This window comes from Salminus brasiliensis, chromosome 5, assembly GCF_030463535.1.
Source record: "Salminus brasiliensis chromosome 5, fSalBra1.hap2, whole genome shotgun sequence".
NCBI lineage: Eukaryota > Metazoa > Chordata > Actinopteri > Characiformes > Bryconidae > Salminus > Salminus brasiliensis.
The window spans coordinates 2534356-2554081 of record NC_132882.1 but is presented as its reverse complement, the minus strand read 5'-3'; the positions used below and the strand labels follow the sequence as shown (position 1 = coordinate 2554081).

Genomic DNA, 19726 nt, shown 5'->3' with positions numbered 1-19726 from the left:
TCTGGAGACGTTCTGACCCAGTCATCATCTAGAACCTCACAGTCTGGTTCTGGTCAAAGTGTCTCAGATTCACTGACTGCCTAATTTATCCATAATATATCCTGGAGAGGTGCCACTGGAAACAGATCATCAGTGTTTTTCATTTCATCGGTCAGTGGTGCTAATGTTATGGCTGATCGGTGTGTGTGTGTATAGTCTCTGTCTTTATATAACAGTGTGTTTGACACCTGGAGAAATCCACCGTACCTACAGCTTCTAGATAGTGTGACCTAGACAAAACCATCATACACTCTATACAGTACTGAGTTCTTTGGTTCTTTACAGTTGTAGAACCTCTTTTGGTGCTATATAGAACCAGAAGGTTCTATAAGAACTATAAACACAACAGGTTTTCCATCTTTAACCAGGCAAAGGACCATTACAGCTCTTACTCAGATAGTTATTTGCCATTATTTTATATTAATATATAACTTAATGATTGGATTTAATGATTGGACACAGATTAGGCCTAGTCTTGGACTGGGGCTGCAGTCTAAGTATTGAATCATATTGGACTTTTTTTCTTTAGCTTAAACTAATGCTAAATCTGAATATAAATATAAAAATACACAATATAAAAGACATAACATGACACTTATGTTTATGATATGTTTATCCATAGAATCATATTCACCCTGGATTCACCTGGACCTGCACCTGTACCTGCACCTGGACCTGCACCTGTACAGCCCCCTACTGGGGTCCAGTATTTAATAAAAATATTTAATACTGTTTTAATTAAAAAAATAATACTCGGATAAACACATATCAGAGTCAGGCTGTAGTGTGAAGAACCCATAACAGCCTACAGCCCCAGCATTCCTCACTGTAACTAAACCTTCAGTACAGTATGATGACAATACCAGACCTGAGCCTCAGACAGTCTACACTACACAGCACTGAGAGAGCCGGGGACTGTGGACGTGGTAGGTCTTATGTTTGACCACAGCAGAGAAGAAAACACTGGAAGCGTTGAGGAAACACCTGCTGCCTACCTTAGCCGAGGAGCCGAGGAGCCGAGGAGCCGAGGAGCTGAGGAGCCGAGTCGTCAGAGTGTAGAGGCTCCAGTTGTGTCTGCTGAGGCACAGTGGGAAACACCTGAGACGGACACTTATAGTGGGCGGAGACTCGGTCTGTAGCTGCAGCACCGGAACTCTGTAAACAAGGTGCTCTGTATGGTATGATGGCATTACAACCACTTACAGTAAAATACAATAAAAAGAGTGTTCAGCTCTAAAGAAGAAAAGAAACTTTAAATATTGAGAAATCATCTAATAAAATCAAGAAATCTTTTCAAAATCATGAAAAATAATGGAAAACCATAACTCATCATAACATGTAAAATAGTCTGTAGACATGTAAAAAAAAAGTCTCAAAATAATAATAAAACATTCCACAATATCAATAACTCATCTCAAAATATTGAGAAATCACCCAATAAAATCAAGTAATCATCTCAAAATAATGTAAAATAATGTAAAATATTAAGAAAACATCCCAGAATATCAATAAATGATCTTAAAATATTGAAAAACCATCTAATAAAATCAAGAAATTGTCTCAAAATAATGAAAAATAATGGAAAATAGTGAGAAATCATCCCAGAATATCAAGAAATGATCTAAAAATATTGATAAAGCATCCCAGAATATCAATAAATGATCTAAAAATATTGAAAAACCATCTAATAAAATCAAGAAATTGTCTCAAAATAATAAAAAATAATGGAAAATAGTGAATCATCCCAGAATATCAGGAAATCATCTCACAATCATAAAATAACAAGAAATTGAAAAATCTTCAAAAATGACATCAGTTCACTTAATAATGAAACAAATACTGTATTTTTATGTTAAATGGTAGGAATGGACACAACACTCTAATGTTTTTAATAAAGGAGCATGCTGTCTGTACTGTAAAGCTCTTAGATCCTACAGTTTTGTTTATTATGTGATAGAAGCTCTTACTTTGGGAAGAAAGCTGCAAAGTGAAACAGTGAAAACCCTCCTTTACGCTCGAACAAACCGTGGGACAAGAATATTTTAGGAATAGCGTCGAATTCATCGAGTCTTTAACTTGCTGATGTAGAAACCGTAGGTGTGTGACTTCGTTTGGGTGAAAATGCTCAGATTTAAACTTTGTCGTTGTTTAACAAGTCCTGCTCACTTCGCTGTTTTTGCGGAAGTGGACGTGGCAGAGAAGAGACTGAGGAAGTCAGTTGGCTAGTGTTAGCTTTTAGCCAAGCACAGATCCTCATCTGCTTCTCCAGCTGTGGCTAGAGCTTTCTCTAATGGGCTGAAATTATGTAAATATCGGGGGTGGACGTCAAACAAGTCGAAACTGTGATGTAACAGTTTCAGGGTTTTGGAATCGGCCCGTTTTCCAGCTCTGTTCTGGTTCTGCTGGATGTTCTGGTTCTTCTTTTTTTAAGGTTGTAAGGATTTTAAGGTTTAGCTGGGAATGCTTTAGACAGCCAGTTATCCTCGCACATCAGCCAAACCCACACTACATCACTGTGAGCGGCTGAAATGCGTCAACGCTTTGAGGTGGGGAGGAACGAGAGTCCGAAAATCCTAAGCTCCCATTTGCCCTGAAAGCACCACAAGGCCAAAGGTCACCCATTATATGTCATTATTGTGATGTCAGCACTGAGCAGCAGGTAGCCCCTGGGAACAGACTTTTACAGTCTGATAGGCTGAATCTGTGTACCACACTAAAGTTCAGACTCAGGAAAGTTTAACTAGAAAACACGAAGCAGGAATCTGACAAAACATCTAATCTATCTAATGAACATGAGTGACGGACAGAACCAAATGAGTTTACGTTACCATGGCAACGCACACAGCCTTGATACAGAGATGTTGGATCTTTAGGGTTCTGATATCTGGAACCGAGTTAGCAGCCCATAAATAGATACAAGCTTGAGCCGTGACTGGGGGAGCGACACCCTAACCCTAACCCCCCCCCCCCCCCGTAAATATATAAATAAATAAATAAATAAATAAATAATACAAATAGATATATAGACAGACAGACAGATAGACGGATAGATAGATAGACGGATGTGTGTGTGTGTGTGTGTGTGTGTGCGTGTGTGTGCGTGTGTGTGTGTGCGTGCGTGCGTGTGTGCGTGTGTGTGTGTGTGTGTGAAGTTCATGTGGGTTATTTAAGTTTCGTCTCCGGTGTTTCCTCCAGGACAGAGCCGCCTCACCTGCTTTTCTGCTGAATCACGCTGAGAGCCTCCTTTTCCAGCTCAGATCACAGGGCTGTGTTGTGGAGGTGTGTTGTGTGCGTCAGCACTGTGTCAGGTATGAAATCACTTGAAGGACTGTGTTATTTTTAGTCTACCTGAGCTGTTTTGTTGTACATCTGATGGAGGACTGTAGAGCATTTCATACTTCAGCCAACCCTACATTTCACAACCCTCTGGACATCTGTGAACCTGTGAACAGGGCAGGTTGTTTTACATTAACTTACATGATCTGACTAACAAGCAGAGACCTGTAATTCATTAGTATAACTTCAAGAAGAATTTAATGTTTATCTCATGTACATTTTTAGATATCTATAACTGGTCATAAGATATTAGCTGGCAGGAGGGGGTGGTTGTAATGTTATGGCTAATGGGATGAATTAAATAAGGGATTAGTTGAATAATTTATGTGACAAAGCTCTGTCTGTGTCTTGCTACTACTGTTTCATCACTGTCACAGTCTGCAGGTGTGTGTGTGTGTGTGAATAACCAGTCAGAGTGAATCAGCCATGGGCCAGGGTCGTATTACACACACAATAAAGGCCACACTGTGACCTGTGTAATGGGGGGTGGGGTTTGGGTGGGCTGTGTATAGCCCATTTTACAGTAGACGTGGTTACCGCACTGCTTGCAGGTGCACTACCATCAACCAGCATATCCTTTTACACTGTAACACACAGGGGCTGTTTCTGCTGAGTCACACTCACGGTTCTAAAGGTTTCTACCTGGAAACAGTACAAAATGCAGTGTTCTCGATATATTGTGGAGGCCTGTGGGCCTGTAAACAAAGCACCTGTATTTTATCTTGTAGAGAAAGGAGGGGAGCTGATTCCTCAGAGAACGATCATGTCTGTGCTACCGCCTGGCTCTCTCATTTAGCTACTATAGGGAGTTATAGGGAGGCCTGCTGGAGTTTCTTTTCTCTCACATTTTGTATCCAATCTCAAACACAATCTTAACACCAGTGTCTTTCCTGTCTGGGTTGATGCTGCTGGTGGAAGATCAACATTGACTGGGTGTCCCTGCTCCTGCTGCGACCCTCCAGACCGCCTCTGGGGCTGCCGACCTGAGCCGTTCACCCTCCGGTCAAGCCAGAGAACCCCAATAGCATGCTCCCCTCGTCCCCCAATATCAGACTGACTCCTGCATAAACTCTTACTGAAACTATTACTACTAAAATAAGTAATCATAGTTATAGTCATGAATTCTTTACACATTCATATTAATATCAGTCATTCTCTGCCATTAATTCCCCCTGATCAGACTTCTAACATTAATCTCTCTGCAGATGTTTTTCCAGGCCGCTGTTGCTATTGCCTTGCTTAATTGGGGCTAGTCCAGTAGAACTGTACTACTTTGAGAAAACAAAGGGAAATGAAATAGGAGGAAGGAGGCTGTTTTTAAAATGTAAGGAGGAGAAAGTTCAGATAATTGGGGGAAAATTTAAGTAGAAGTAAAAAGTCTGAAAAATAAAGAATTACTGCAGTAAAGTTTAGATAAACAACATTTCTACTGTAGTAAAGTAATGGAGTATCTGTACTGCGTTACTCGACTCCTCTGTTTTACTAAGTTTCCAAACTGCACTAAGTGACCTAATGTGACTTTTGTTTGTTGTGGACGAGAGTCTGGGGCCAATGTTCAGATTTCTGTGGTCATTTGATCACGTGCAAGAGCAAGCGTTTGATTTCCGAGCTTAAAGGCCGAAGTATCTTTAAGATCATACAGGTCAGGTATGCTGAGCTGCTGCAGGGCTGCAGGTCGGTTCTCACTGATGGAGGTATTGGTCTGTAATGGAAACGTCTCCTGAGATAAAGGACTTCACTAAAGCAGAGGTGCCGGTGCATCAGATGTGGATGAAGGCCGGTAAATGTGACGAGATATAAACATATCTTTCCATCAGCAGTTTCTGCAGCGGGTGAGTTTTCAAAACAAGCCAAACAGCAGAGGAGCAAAGGCCAACCATTCCAGTCCAGTTTGCACATGTTCTGAATTGTGGTGATGGAAACTCCCCTGTATTTACTGCATCAGCAGAAACACTCATGATCATTATGACAGAACATCATAACAAGGCTTTAAAAAAAAGCTCTTTATGTAAAGTGGTGGGTGTGGTGCAACAGATAACACCACTACCTGCCACTGAGCTACCACACCATGCTGGAGACTGTGGTTAGACTCCCGGTCTGGGTGACTATGCTGCGCTACACCAGTAAGAGTCCTTGGGTAAGACTCCTAACACTACACTGACCCACCCCTGTAATACGAGTTACCTTGTAAGTCGCTCTGGATAAGAGCGTCAGCTAAATGCCGTAAATGTAAAGGGTAATGTTTTGATTGGCCCAATCAGACACAGACAGTACCTTCTCAGGTCAGGCTCTCACTGATACAGACTGGTGAGTTTTGTGAAATATGATTACATGAATTATATTTATCATAATTATAATTAATTTGATATTATTTTTTTATGGGAGGATGTTGAGGGTGTAGGCCAAGACTGTGATAAATTGTATTTAATAAAAGCATGTTGGATGCAAAACAAATAGTATAATCTTAATAGTGCAATTTAAAATGAAACAATATTTTAAATAAACCATTAAAACGGCATAATAAATAAGATAACACGTGAAAAGTCAAATAAATACAGTAATAAAAACAGCAGAAATATAAACAAAAAACAACATTTAAAACAAAACAAAAAAAAGTTCATGAATACACACACAGCAGATTGATCACTAGAATATTTGTGCATTTCTTTAAAGACAAGGAAAAGAACATCTGTGACAATTTTGATAAAAAAGCATTAAATATAAATATTTATAAATGATATGTGGTCAACATGTTACACTCACTAAATTATGTAATTTAATCCTTTGAATACTCTTATAAATAAAGATCTTCAAAGGGTTCTTTCAGTGATGCCATATGAGAACCATGGTGGGTCCTTTAAAGAACCCTGTTTGTAATGGAGAGGTGTGTGTTTTAACTGGTGTTTAACTTTTAAACTGGTGATGAACCTGATGAAGGTTCTTTAGAATCACACATCATTGATTTTCTGGTTCATTTCCTCCTCCTCTTTCTTTCTTTTTGCTTTGAAAGATGGTGCATAAATGAAACATACTAATAAAATATAATATAAACAAGGTTAATACTTTATTACTAAAAAATATAATGTATTATTATTTATGTTACATCTTTTATAATATTTATTATAATTATCATATATATATATATATATATATATATATATATATATATATATATATATATATATATATATATATATTTTTTTTTTTTTTTATGGGAGGGTGTTGAGGGTGACTTTTCTCCTCCTGTTTATTTCTTTTTGCTTTGAAGCACAGTCATGTAAACCTTGGGATTGAAAGTGAAAGATGATACATAAATGAAACATACTAATATAATATAATATAATATAATATAAAAAGGTAATACTTTATTAATTATAATAATAATAATGTATTATTAGTTATATTATATTTTTCTTATATTTATTATAATTATAAGTTATATATATAGTGTGATAAATTGTATTTAATATAAGCATGTTGGATGCAAAACAAATAGTATAATCCTAATAGTGTAATTTAAAATAAAACATATTTTAAATAAACCATTAAAATGACATAATAAATAAGATAACAAATGAAAAGTCAATAAATACAGTAATAAAAACAGCAGAAATATAAACAAAAAACAACATTTAAAACAAAAAAAGAAAAGGTAATGTAAACAATAATAAAGGTAAATTAAAAGTAAAAAAAAAACAAAAACAGGCCAAAATCATATAAATGCTAACCAGAATTAGAACAACAGTTTATTAATATACACCATTTATTTTACACCACAAAGCAGAACAGCAGATATCGGCCCATCAGACTATACAGTATATCTGACTATACAGTATATATATATATATATAGCATATATAGCACTCTATATTTATATATATATAGTATAACTCAAAGGGCTTACACACTCACACACACACACACACACACACACACACACGTACACACACACAATATGGCAAGTCACAGTAACTGACTTCATGTGTCCAATAGCAGTTAAGGTCAAACGCACCTTTAGGTGTAAATAAACATCTCCTGCCTGCCCGGATTCTCCACGGCCGTGTTCTGCATGACGTCACAGTGCCCGCCTGATCCACCTGGACCCAAAACATCACGTCTTAGTTTCAGTAGCAGAGTGTGAAACTACCTCCACCATGTTTGGAAGCTGGCTAGCTCTCACTGTGAGTTGTATATGGAGGTCTCTCATTGTTTACTGTGGGGGTCTTAGTTACAGTAGCAGAGTGTGAAACTACCTCCACCATGTTTGAAAGGCTGTGCTTTAGGCTGGCTAGTTTTGCAGCTTTATATAAATACACACATGGTGTCTTGAGGGTAGCCTGAACATCCTGTAAACAGCTGATCTCCACCTTCCTCCACGCTTCATTTCCTTGTGAATGCGTCTCTGTCTGGAAGGTGGAACTGAGGTGGAGTTTATCACAGTCATGGAGACCAGGCCCTCTGAGAGTGGTCTTCCCCTGCACCTGTGCTCCATTACATAATCACTGTGTATAAACAGTCCCCAGCCCTCCTGTGGGTGGGTGTTGTTAAGTCATGCTCATCCAGGCTATCACCAGTCTTATCATTAGCGTTAGCATTAGCCTTATTCCACTTGTCGCAGTGTTCCAGTCAGACCAACTTAAACTAAGGTCAGGTCAGAAGCGCCTACTGCATGACCGGGAGGCTTTCGGCAATGGAGCACTGAGTCCTTGCAGGGATTTGAACTGATGACCTCCTCACACACAGAGGAAGTAGGAAAGCCTTAGCAACCCCTTGCAAGCAGATCCTACACCATAGCAACGCCTTAGTAACTGCCTAGCAACACCTTAGCAACAACACCTTTAGCACTGTAACACCATAGCAATGTAATAGCCACCACCTAGCAACACCTTAGTAACAACACCTTTAGGAGAGTAACACCTTAGCAACACCTTAGCCACCACCTAGCAACACCTTAGCAACAACACCTATAGCAGAGTAACACCTTAGCAACAACTCCTATAGCAGAGTAACACCTTAGCAACATCTTAGGCACAACCTAGGAATACCTTAGTAACATCTTAGACACCATCTAGCAACACCTTAGCAACAACACCTATAGCAGAGTAACACCTTTAGCACTGTAATAGCCACCACCTAGCAACACCTTAGTAACAACACCTTTAGGAGAGTAACACCTTAGCAACACCTTAGCCACCACCTAACAACACCTTAGCAACAACACCTATAGCAGAGTAACACCTTAGCAACAACTCCTATAGCAGAGTAACACCTTAGTAACATCTTAGACACCATCTAGCAACACCTTAGCAACAACACCTATAGCAGAGTAACACCTTTAGCACTGTAATAGCCACCACCTAGCAACACCTTAGTAACAACACCTTTAGGAGAGTAACACCTTAGCAACACCTTAGCCACCACCTAACAACACCTTAGCAACAACACCTATAGCAGAGTAACACCTTAGCAACAACTCCTATAGCAGAGTAACACCTTAGTAACATCTTAGACACCATCTAGCAACACTTTAGCAACAACACCTATAGCAGAGTAACACCTTAGCAACGCCTTAACCACCACCTAGCATCACCTTAACAACAACACCTATTGCAGAGTAAGACCTTAACAACGCCTTAGCTACCACCTAGTAACACCTTAGTTTGACAGGATGGGTTCTGTAATCTGAGGCGTGCTGGAACTGGAGGGTGGGAATGACGGCCTACTGTAGTCTGACTGGCCTCAGTGCAGCAGGTCTGTCGTCAGCAGGTGCTGCTCTATCGGAGGACGTGTATTTCGGGCAGTTTCTGAGGAACAGGTTTTCTGAGTTATCTGATCCTCTCCCTGCTCCGTCGCAGAGGGTGTTCACAGCCCATGCTCCGTCATGCCTGCAGGTATTGCCTTTCACATGACACAGCGTTTTTCTGCCTCCTCCTCCTCCTCAGGTATGCTGCTCTCCAGTCTGACAGAGATTCAGCACCATGCTGGACCGATCACGCCGACACTCTGCTTCACCAGACAGACAGTCTCAGTGTTTGTGTTTGGTGCTTCTACCTGGTCCATTTCTACCTGGCTTCAGCTGTGCACACCTGCTCCCAGTACACTGAGTCCACTGTGGGAGAATAATTATACTGAGAAATCCTGAGCTGCCCCCTGCTGTCTGCTCTCTGCTGGTGCAAGTTCCTTCAGGGCTGGGTGCTGCTGCCTGCCTACCCCCTGTTCCAGGCTCCCCTGCTGTGTACACTTGCCAATGTATGCCATAATCCTAAACCTAAACTCTTTGTTTTTCCTTCTCACCTTAGCAACCACCTAGCAACAGCTTAGCAACCAACGGCTATACCACAGCAACATCTTAATATCCGAGAAAAAGACTTGAGAATTTCCCCACTGTGGAACTAATAAAGGATTATCTTATCTTAGCCACCACCTAGCAACAACTTAGTAACCACCTAATAACAGCATATCAACCAACATCTATACCATAGTAACACCTTAGTATTCACCTAGCAACACCTTAGCAACAACACCTATAGAGGAGTAATAACATAGTAACCACCTAGCAGCAGCTTAGCAACCAACAGCTATACATAGCAACACTTTGTAACAGCTCAGTAACCACTTAGCACTTAGTAACCACCTAGCAACACCTATAGAAAAATATTACCTCAGCAACAACCTTTAAAACCACCTAGCAACACCATAGCAACAACACCTATAGCCACCTTTAGCAAATGCCTAGCAACATCTTAGTATCTGCCTAGCAACACCTTTGTTAAGACCTAGCAACACTTTAACAGTTACCTAACAACAACTTAGTAACCACCTTGCAGCAGCTAAGCAACCAACTCCTATCCCATAGCAATTGCTTAGCAACCACCCAGCAACACAAAACCAACACGTATGCCTTAGCAACACCTTAGCAACACCACTGCTGAGCTGCAATCACACTCGCATTTACGGAAGAAACTGTTCTCTAGTTTGTTGGGCTGTCCGGTGTCGACCAGAGGAGGACGGGTTCTACTTCTTGGTCTTGGTTCCTCCCGAGGTTTCTTCCGCTGGTTCTGAGGGAGGTTTTCCTGCCACTGTTGCCACTGACTTGCTGAAAACAGGCTCGGACCCGATCTCTGTAAAGCTGCTCTGTGACGACCTTATTTAGAAAAACTCTATATAAATGAATGTGAATTGATTTTAGACATATTAGATATACAGCACCTGCATTTCAGTACTGAGTGTTGTAGGCAGTATCTAATCTTAGAGGTACAATATGTAGACAAAAGTATTGGGACACCTACTCATTCATTGTTTCTTCTGAAATCAAGGGTATTAAAAAAGGTTTCTCCTGGAGTAACTGTCTCTAGGGAAGAAAGCTTTCTACTAGATTTTGGAGGAGCATTGCTGTGAGAACTTGCTTGCATTCACTGACAACAGCATTGGATGTTCAACAACAGACAACAGATCTTGGATGATCACCACCCCACCTCATCATCCCCAACTCCCCAACTCATCCCAAAAGTACTGGATGGAGCTCCTCCACCATCATTCCTTAGAACAATGTTCTTCCACTGCTCCACAGCTCAGTGATGGGGGGCTTTATACCCCTCTCAGACTGTCCAGAAATGCATGTGTACAGCTGTCCAAAGTGGGATTTGTATTTACTGCAGTAGAGTAAACGTGCATTACACTCTCACCTGTAGGGGGAGCCCATGAGCAGAACATATCAAACTCATTTAATAAATGTATTAAGGTAAAGGTGCACGTATTTGTCATTGTACAGTGAAATGTGTCCTCCGCATTTAACCCATCTGGTAGCTAACACACAGTCACACACACACACATGTGTTAGGGGCAGTGAGTACACACACACACCCAGAGCGGTGGGCAGCCAACTCCAGCGCCCGGGGAGCAGAGAGGGTAAAGGGCCTTGCTCAAGGGCCCAACAGTGGCAGCTTGCCGAGCCCGGGAATCGAACCCACAACCCTGTTATCGATATCCCGGCGCTCTAACCGCTGAGCCACCACTGCACCTATTATGAGTTGGGGGGTAATCAAACTCTTTAATGATATGATATGCAGCCTTTATTAAGATTTAAATACCTGTGCAGGTGTGCATTATACCTGGATATATCACCATCTCCACCAGTGAGACTGCAGGGCTTTAATGCACCTGTCAGTTTGATTTGTTATGATGCATCTGGTTTCAGGTGGAATATTAATGATGCTATTTAATATTACACCTGTTTTTAGATGTTTTAAATATATTGTTAGCATCATTAAATAAAAATAACATAATTAAATCAGAGTATTGATGAACACTCACTGGCCACTTTATTAGAAACCCCTACCTTGTGCTTCCACTCACTGGCCACTTTATTAGAAACCCCTACCTTGTGCTTCCACTCACTGGCCACTTTATTAGAAACCCCTACCTTGTGCTTCCACTCTCTGGCCACTTTATTAGAAACCCCTACCTTGTGCTTCCACTCTCTGGCCACTTTATTAGAAACCCCTACCTTGTGCTTCCACTCACTGGCCACTTTATTAGAAACCCCTACCTTGTGCTTCCACTCACTGGCCACTTTATTAGAAACCCCTACCTTGTGCTTCCACTCTCTGGCCACTTTATTAGAAACCCCTACCTTGTGCTTCCACTCTCTGGCCACTTTATTAGAAACCCCTACCTTGTGCTTCCACTCACTGGCCACTTTATTAGAAACCCCTACCTTGTGCTTCCACTCTCTGGCCACTTTATTAGAAACCCCTACCTTGTGCTTCCACTCTCTGGCCACTTTATTAGAAACACCTACCTTGTGCTTCCACTCTCTGGCCACTTTATTAGAAACACCTACCTCGGTTGATACTTTATTAGGAAAACGACTCATATTTATTTAGTGTGTTGTGATTATTGATTATTGATTAGGTGGTTAAAATAAGAACAGAGCCGCATATGTTTGGTTTAAGTTGAATGTTTATGTTTTATTAAGTTTATATTTATGAAGTGAGGCCGGAAGTGTCTTAGTGAGGAACCTTCAGTAAACCCGCTGTTTCCGCACGGCCGCGAGTGCGCGCGGACTCAGAGCATGGCGGGGTGGAGGAGGTGAATTTGAGTTTGTAAACATGAGGAAAATCAGCAGAGATTAATAATTCTGATCATCCAGAGGAAAACTGCGGAGTCAGGAGCGCTGCTGGGTGTGGAGTGGTGGAACATCGCGGTGAGTAAATTCGCTCACTGGCCACTTTATTAGAAACACCCCTCTTCTTCCTCCAGGTCCAGGTTCTGACCACTGGAGTGGGGTAGAGCCACTCACTGGCCACTTTATTAGAAACACCCCTCTTCTTCCTCCAGGTCCAGGTTCTGACCACTGGAGTGAGGCAGAGCCACTCACTGGCCACTTTATTAGAAACACCCCTCTTCTTCCTCCAGGTCCAGGTTCTGACCACTGCAGTGACACAGAGCCACTCACTGGCCACTTTATTAGAAACACCCCTCTTCTTCCTCCAGGTCCAGGTTCTGACCACTGCAGTGACACAGAGCCACTCACTGGCCACTTTATTAGAAACACCCCTCTTTCACCTCCAGGTCCAGGTTCTGACCACTGGAGTGGGGTAGAGCCACTCACTGGCCACTTTATTAGAAACACCCCTCTTCTTCCTCCAGGTCCAGGTTCTGACCACAGGAGTGAGGTAGAGCCACTCACTGGCCACTTTATTAGAAACACCCCTCTTCTTCCTCCAGGTCCAGGTTCTGACCACAGGAGTGGGGTAGAGCCACTCACTGGCCACTTTATTAGAAACACCCCTCTTCTTCCTCCAGGTCCAGGTTCTGACCACTGGAGTGGGGTAGAGCCACTCACTGGCCACTTTATTAGAAACACCCCTCTTCTTCCTCCAGGTCCAGGTTCTGACCACTGGAGTGAGGTAGAGCCACTCACTGGCCACTTTATTAGAAACACCCCTCTTTCACCTCCAGGTCCAGGTTCTGACCACTGGAGTGGGGTAGAGCCACTCACTGGCCACTTTATTAGAAACACCCCTCTTCTTCCTCCAGGTCCAGGTTCTGACCACTGGAGTGAGGTAGAGCCACTCACTGGCCACTTTATTAGAAACACCCCTCTTTCACCTCCAGGTCCAGGTTCTGACCACAGGAGTGAGGTAGAGCCACTCACTGGCCACTTTATTAGAAACACCTCTCTTTCACCTCCAGGTCCAGGTTCTGACCACAGGAGTGAGGTAGAGCCACTCACTGGCCACTTTATTAGAAACACCCCTCTTCTTCCTCCAGGTCCAGGTTCTGACCACTGGAGTGGGGTAGAGCCACTCACTGGCCACTTTATTAGAAACACCCCTCTTCTTCCTCCAGGTCCAGGTTTCTGACCACTGGAGTGGGGTAGAGCCACTCACTGGCCACTTTATTAGAAACACCCCTCTTCTTCCTCCAGGTCCAGGTTCTGACCACTGGAGTGGGGTAGAGCCACTCACTGGCCACTTTATTAGAAACACCCCTCTTTCACCTCCAGGTCCAGGTTCTGACCACTGGAGTGAGGTAGAGCCACTCACTGGCCACTTTATTAGAAACACCCCTCTTTCACCTCCAGGTCCAGGTTCTGACCACTGGAGTGAGGTAGAGCCACTCACTGGCCACTTTATTGGAAACACCCCTCTTCTTCCTCCAGGTCCAGGTTCTGACCACTGGAGTGGGGTAGAGCCACTCACTGGCCACTTTATTGGAAACACCCCTCTTCTTCCTCCAGGTCCAGGTTCTGACCACTGGAGTGAGGTAGAGCCACTCACTGGCCACTTTATTGGAAACACCCCTCTTCTTCCTCCAGGTCCAGGTTCTGACCACAGGAGTGAGGTAGAGCCACTCACTGGCCACTTTATTAGAAACACCCCTCTTCTTCCTCCAGGTCCAGGTTCTGACCACTGGAGTGAGGTAGAGCCACTCACTGGCCACTTTATTAGAAACACCCCTCTTCTTCCTCCAGGTCCAGGTTCTGACCACTGGAGTGGGGTAGAGCCACTCACTGGCCACTTTATTAGAAACACCCCTCTTTCACCTCCAGGTCCAGGTTCTGACCACTGGAGTGAGGTAGAGCCACTCACTGGCCACTTTATTAGAAACACCCCTCTTTCACCTCCAGGTCCAGGTTCTGACCACAGGAGTGAGGTAGAGCCACTCACTGGCCACTTTATTGGAAACACCCCTCTTCTTCCTCCAGGTCCAGGTTCTGACCACAGGAGTGAGGTAGAGCCACTCACTGGCCACTTTATTAGAAACACCCCTCTTCTTCCTCCAGGTCCAGGTTCTGACCACTGGAGTGGGGTAGAGCCACTCACTGGCCACTTTATTAGAAACACCCCTCTTCTTCCTCCAGGTCCAGGTTCTGACCACTGGAGTGGGGTAGAGCCACTCACTGGCCACTTTATTAGAAACACCCCTCTTTCACCTCCAGGTCCAGGTTCTGACCACTGGAGTGAGGTAGAGCCACTCACTGGCCACTTTATTAGAAACACCCCTCTTTCACCTACAGGTCCAGGTTCTGACCACTGGAGTGAGGTAGAGCCACTCACTGGCCACTTTATTAGAAACACCCCTCTTCTTCCTCCAGGTCCAGGTTCTGACCACAGGAGTGGGGTAGAGCCACTCACTGGCCACTTTATTAGAAACACCCCTCTTTCACCTCCAGGTCCAGGTTCTGACCACTGGAGTGAGGTAGAGCCACTCACTGGCCACTTTATTAGAAACACCCCTCTTCTTCCTCCAGGTCCAGGTTCTGACCACTGGAGTGAGGTAGAGCCACTCACTGGCCACTTTATTAGAAACACCCCTCTTCTTCCTCCAGGTCCAGGTTCTGACCACTGGAGTGAGGTAGAGCCACTCACTGGCCACTTTATTAGAAACACCCCTCTTCTTCCTCCAGGTCCAGGTTCTGACCACTGGAGTGGGGTAGAGCCACTCACTGGCCACTTTATTAGAAACACCCCTCTTCTTCCTCCAGGTCCAGGTTCTGACCACAGGAGTGAGGCAGAGCCACTCACTGGCCACTTTATTAGAAACACCCCTCTTCTTCCTCCAGGTCCAGGTTCTGACCACAGGAGTGGGGTAGAGCCACTCACTGGCCACTTTATTGGAAACACCCCTCTTTCACCTCCAGGTCCAGGTTCTGACCACTGCAGTGACACAGAGCCACTCACTGGCCACTTTATTAGAAACACCCCTCTTCTTCCTCCAGGTCCAGGTTCTGACCACAGGAGTGGGGTAGAGCCACTCACTGGCCACTTTATTAGAAACACCCCTCTTTCACCTCCAGGTCCAGGTTCTGACCACTGGAGTGAGGTAGAGCCACTCACTGGCCACTTTATTAGAAACACCCCTCTTCTTCCTCCAGGTCCAGGTTCTGACCACTGGAGTGACACAGAGCCACTCACTGGCCACTTTATTAGAAACACCCCTCTTTCACCTCCAGGTCCAGGTTCTGACCACTGGAGTGACACAGAGCCACTCACTGGCCACTTTATTAGAAACACCTCTCTTCTTCCTCCAGGTCCAGGTTCTGACCACTGGAGTGACACAGAGCCACTCACTGGCCACTTTATTAGAAACACCCCTCTTTCACCTCCAGGTCCAGGTTCTGACCACTGGAGTGGGGTAGAGCCACTCACTGGCCACTTTATTAGAAACACCTCTCTTCTTCCTCCAGGTCCAGGTTCTGACCACTGGAGTGACACAGAGCCACTCACTGGCCACTTTATTAGAAACACCTCTCTTCTTCCTCCAGGTCCAGGTTCTGACCACAGGAGTGGGGTAGAGCCACTCACTGGCCACTTTATTAGAAACACCTCTCTTCTTCCTCCAGGTCCAGGTTCTGACCACTGGAGTGACACAGAGCCACTCACTGGCCACTTTATTAGAAACACCTCTCTTCTTCCTCCAGGTCCAGGTTCTGACCACAGGAGTGGGGTAGAGCCACTCACTGGCCACTTTATTAGAAACACCTCTCTTTCACCTCCAGGTCCAGGTTCTGACCACTGGAGTGAGGCAGAGCCACTCACTGGCCACTTTATTAGAAACACCCCTCTTCTTCCTCCAGGTCCAGGTTCTGACCACAGGAGTGAGGTAGAGCCACTCACTGGCCACTTTATTAGAAACACCCCTCTTCTTCCTCCAGGTCCAGGTTCTGACCACTGGAGTGAGGTAGAGCCACTCACTGGCCACTTTATTAGAAACACCCCTCTTCTTCCTCCAGGTCCAGGTTCTGACCACTGGAGTGACACAGAGCCACTCACTGGCCACTTTATTAGAAACACCCCTCTTCTTCCTCCAGGTCCAGGTTCTGACCACAGGAGTGGGGTAGAGCCACTCACTGGCCACTTTATTAGAAACACCTGTCTTTCACCTCCAGGTCCAGGTGTCTGACCACAGGAGTGAGGTAGAGCCACTCACTGGCCACTTTATTAGAAACACCCCTCTTCTTCCTCCAGGTCCAGGTTCTGACCACTGGAGTGGGGTAGAGCCACTCACTGGCCACTTTATTAGAAACACCCCTCTTCTTCCTCCAGGTCCAGGTTCTGACCACTGGAGTGAGGTAGAGCCACTCACTGGCCACTTTATTAGAAACACCTCTCTTCTTCCTCCAGGTCCAGGTTCTGACCACTGGAGTGGGGTAGAGCCACTCACTGGCCACTTTATTAGAAACACCTCTCTTCTTCCTCCAGGTCCAGGTTCTGACCACAGGAGTGAGGTAGAGCCACTCACTGGCCACTTTATTAGAAACACCTCTCTTCTTCCTCCAGGTCCAGGTTCTGACCACTGGAGTGGGGTAGAGCCACTCACTGGCCACTTTATTAGAAACACCCCTCTTCTTCCTCCAGGTCCAGGTTCTGACCACTGGAGTGGGGTAGAGCCACTCACTGGCCTCTTTATTACTGTTGCTGATCATGTGGGCTAACTGTCCTCACCTGTCCAGGTGTCCGATGGATCGATCCTCCGGTGCTGAAGCAGTGGTCCGGCAGGCGGTGTCTCCTCTGGTGAGGATTGTGGCTAACTCTCAGGATTCAGCGGAGATTACTGACGCCCTCCGGACCCTCGTACGCTACCTGGCTGATGGGAACGCCTCGGCCAGTGAGAAGGCCGAATTCAGCCGCTCACACTACACACGAGTCCTGCAGGCGCTGATCAGCAATCTCGGCTCTGATTGGTTCCACAGCTTGCGCAGGGAAGTGTGGGATGGCTTCTTCCTCCAAGGTCCTCCAGACCAAGCCCTGCTGGTGCTGCTGGACACAATCAGCTCCACCAGGTAATAATGGTTAATTATGTCATAAGAGTCCTTCTGATGTTGGTTAAGAAGTTGTGACTGTATAGATCATAAATATCATATATATACAGTCAGCGGTTCGGCTCCTCCCCCAATGACTGTATAGATCATATATATCATATATACAGTCAGCGGTTCGGCTCCTCCCCCAATGGCTGTATAGATCATATATATCATATATACATTCAGCGGTTCAGCTCCTCCCCCAATGACTGTATAGATCATATATATCATATATACATTCAGCGGTTCAGCTCCTCCCCCAATGACTGTATAGATCATATATATCATATATACAGTCAGCGGTTCGGCTCCTCCCCCAATGACTGTATAGATCATATATATCATTTATACAGTCAGCGGTTTAGCTCCTCCCCCAATGACTGTATAGATCATATATATCATATATACAGTCAGCGGTTCAGCTCCTCCCCCAATGACTGTATAGATCATATATATCATTTATACAGTCAGTGGTTCAGCTCCTCCCCCAATGACTCTTTAGATCATATATATCATATATACAGTCAGCGGTTCGGCTCCTCCCCCAATTACTGTATAGATCATATATATCATATATACAGTCAGCGGTTCAGCTCCTCCCCCAATGACTGTATAGATCATATATATCATATATACAGTCAGCATTCTAGCTCCTCCCCCAATGACTGTATAGATCATATATATCATATATACAGTAAGCGGTTCAGCTCCTCCCCCAATGACTGTATAGATCATATATATCATTTATACAGTCAGAGGTTCAGCTCCTCCCTCAATGACTGTATAGATCATATATATCATATATACAGTCAGAATTCTAGCTCCTCCCCCAATGACTGTATAGATCATATATATCATATATACAGTAAGCGGTTCAGCTCCTCCCCCAATGACTGTATAGATCATATATATCATTTATACAGTCAGAATTCTAGCTCCTCCCCCAATGACTGTATAGATCATATATATCATATATACAGTAAGCGGTTCAGCTCCTCCCCCAATGACTGTATAGATCATATATATCATTTATACAGTCAGAGGTTCAGCTCCTCCCTCAATGACTGTATAGATCATATATATCATATATACAGTCAGAGGTTCAGCTCCTCCCTCAATGACTGTATAGATCATATATATCATATATACAGTCAGAATTCTAGCTCCTCCCCCAATGACTGTATAGATCATATATATCATTTATACAGTCAGAGGTTCAGCTCCTCCCTCAATGACTGTATAGATCATATATATCATATATACAGTCAGCGGTTCAGCTCCTCCTCCAATGACTGTATAGATCATATATATCATATATACAGTCAGAGGTTCAGCTCCTCCCCCAATGACTGTATAGATCATATATATCATATATACAGTCAGAGGTTCAGCTCCTCCCCCAATGACTGTATAGATCATAAATCATTCACATTCTCTCTCTCTCTCTCTCTCTCTCTCTCTCTCTCTCTCTCTCTCTCTCTCTCTCTCTCTCTCTCAGGGCTGGTTCTGGTCTGGATCAGTGTGTGTGTGTGTTGGAGAGGTTTCTGAGCACAGGTCGTGTTGGAGTGTTACTCTGGTCCAAGTGTTTGGAGGTGAATGGCCGTCCCGACTCCGTCCAGCTGAGAGAGACCATCCTGACCCGCCTCTCGTCTCTGCCTGACCTCACGGCCAACCGCCTCCAAACACACACCCCTTTACCATTCCTGCCACAGCAGTACTACACACACCTCGCTGAGGATGTCCTCAACACACTGGAGAAAACCTGCCAAGCTCTTAGAGGTGCTCACACTGTAGCTCCGCCTCCTCAGTGTATATCACAGTACCTACATTTAGAGCGTTATTAATATTCACCCTAATGAGAGACTGTAGCTCCGCCTCCTCAGTGTATATCACAATACCTACATTTAGAGCGTTATTAATATTCACCCTAATGAGAGACTGTAGCTCCGCCTCCTCAGTGTATATCACAGTACCTACATTTAGAGCGTTATTAATATTCACCCTAATGAGAGACTGTAGCTCCGCCTCCTCAGTGTATAT

General features: G+C 44.1%; 1 protein-coding gene across 1 annotated transcript in view; it reads left to right on the top strand.

Annotated features, from left to right (window-relative positions):
• Positions 1-12432: 12432 nt before the first annotated feature.
• Positions 12433-19726, top strand: part of telo2 (TEL2, telomere maintenance 2, homolog (S. cerevisiae)) — a 19892-nt gene continuing 12598 nt past the window's right edge. The window contains 3 exon segments of the mRNA XM_072679244.1: positions 12433-12580; positions 17336-17665; positions 19185-19465. Of these exon segments, the coding sequence (XP_072535345.1) occupies positions 17343-17665; positions 19185-19465 (604 nt within the window). The 5' untranslated portion in view covers positions 12433-12580; positions 17336-17342.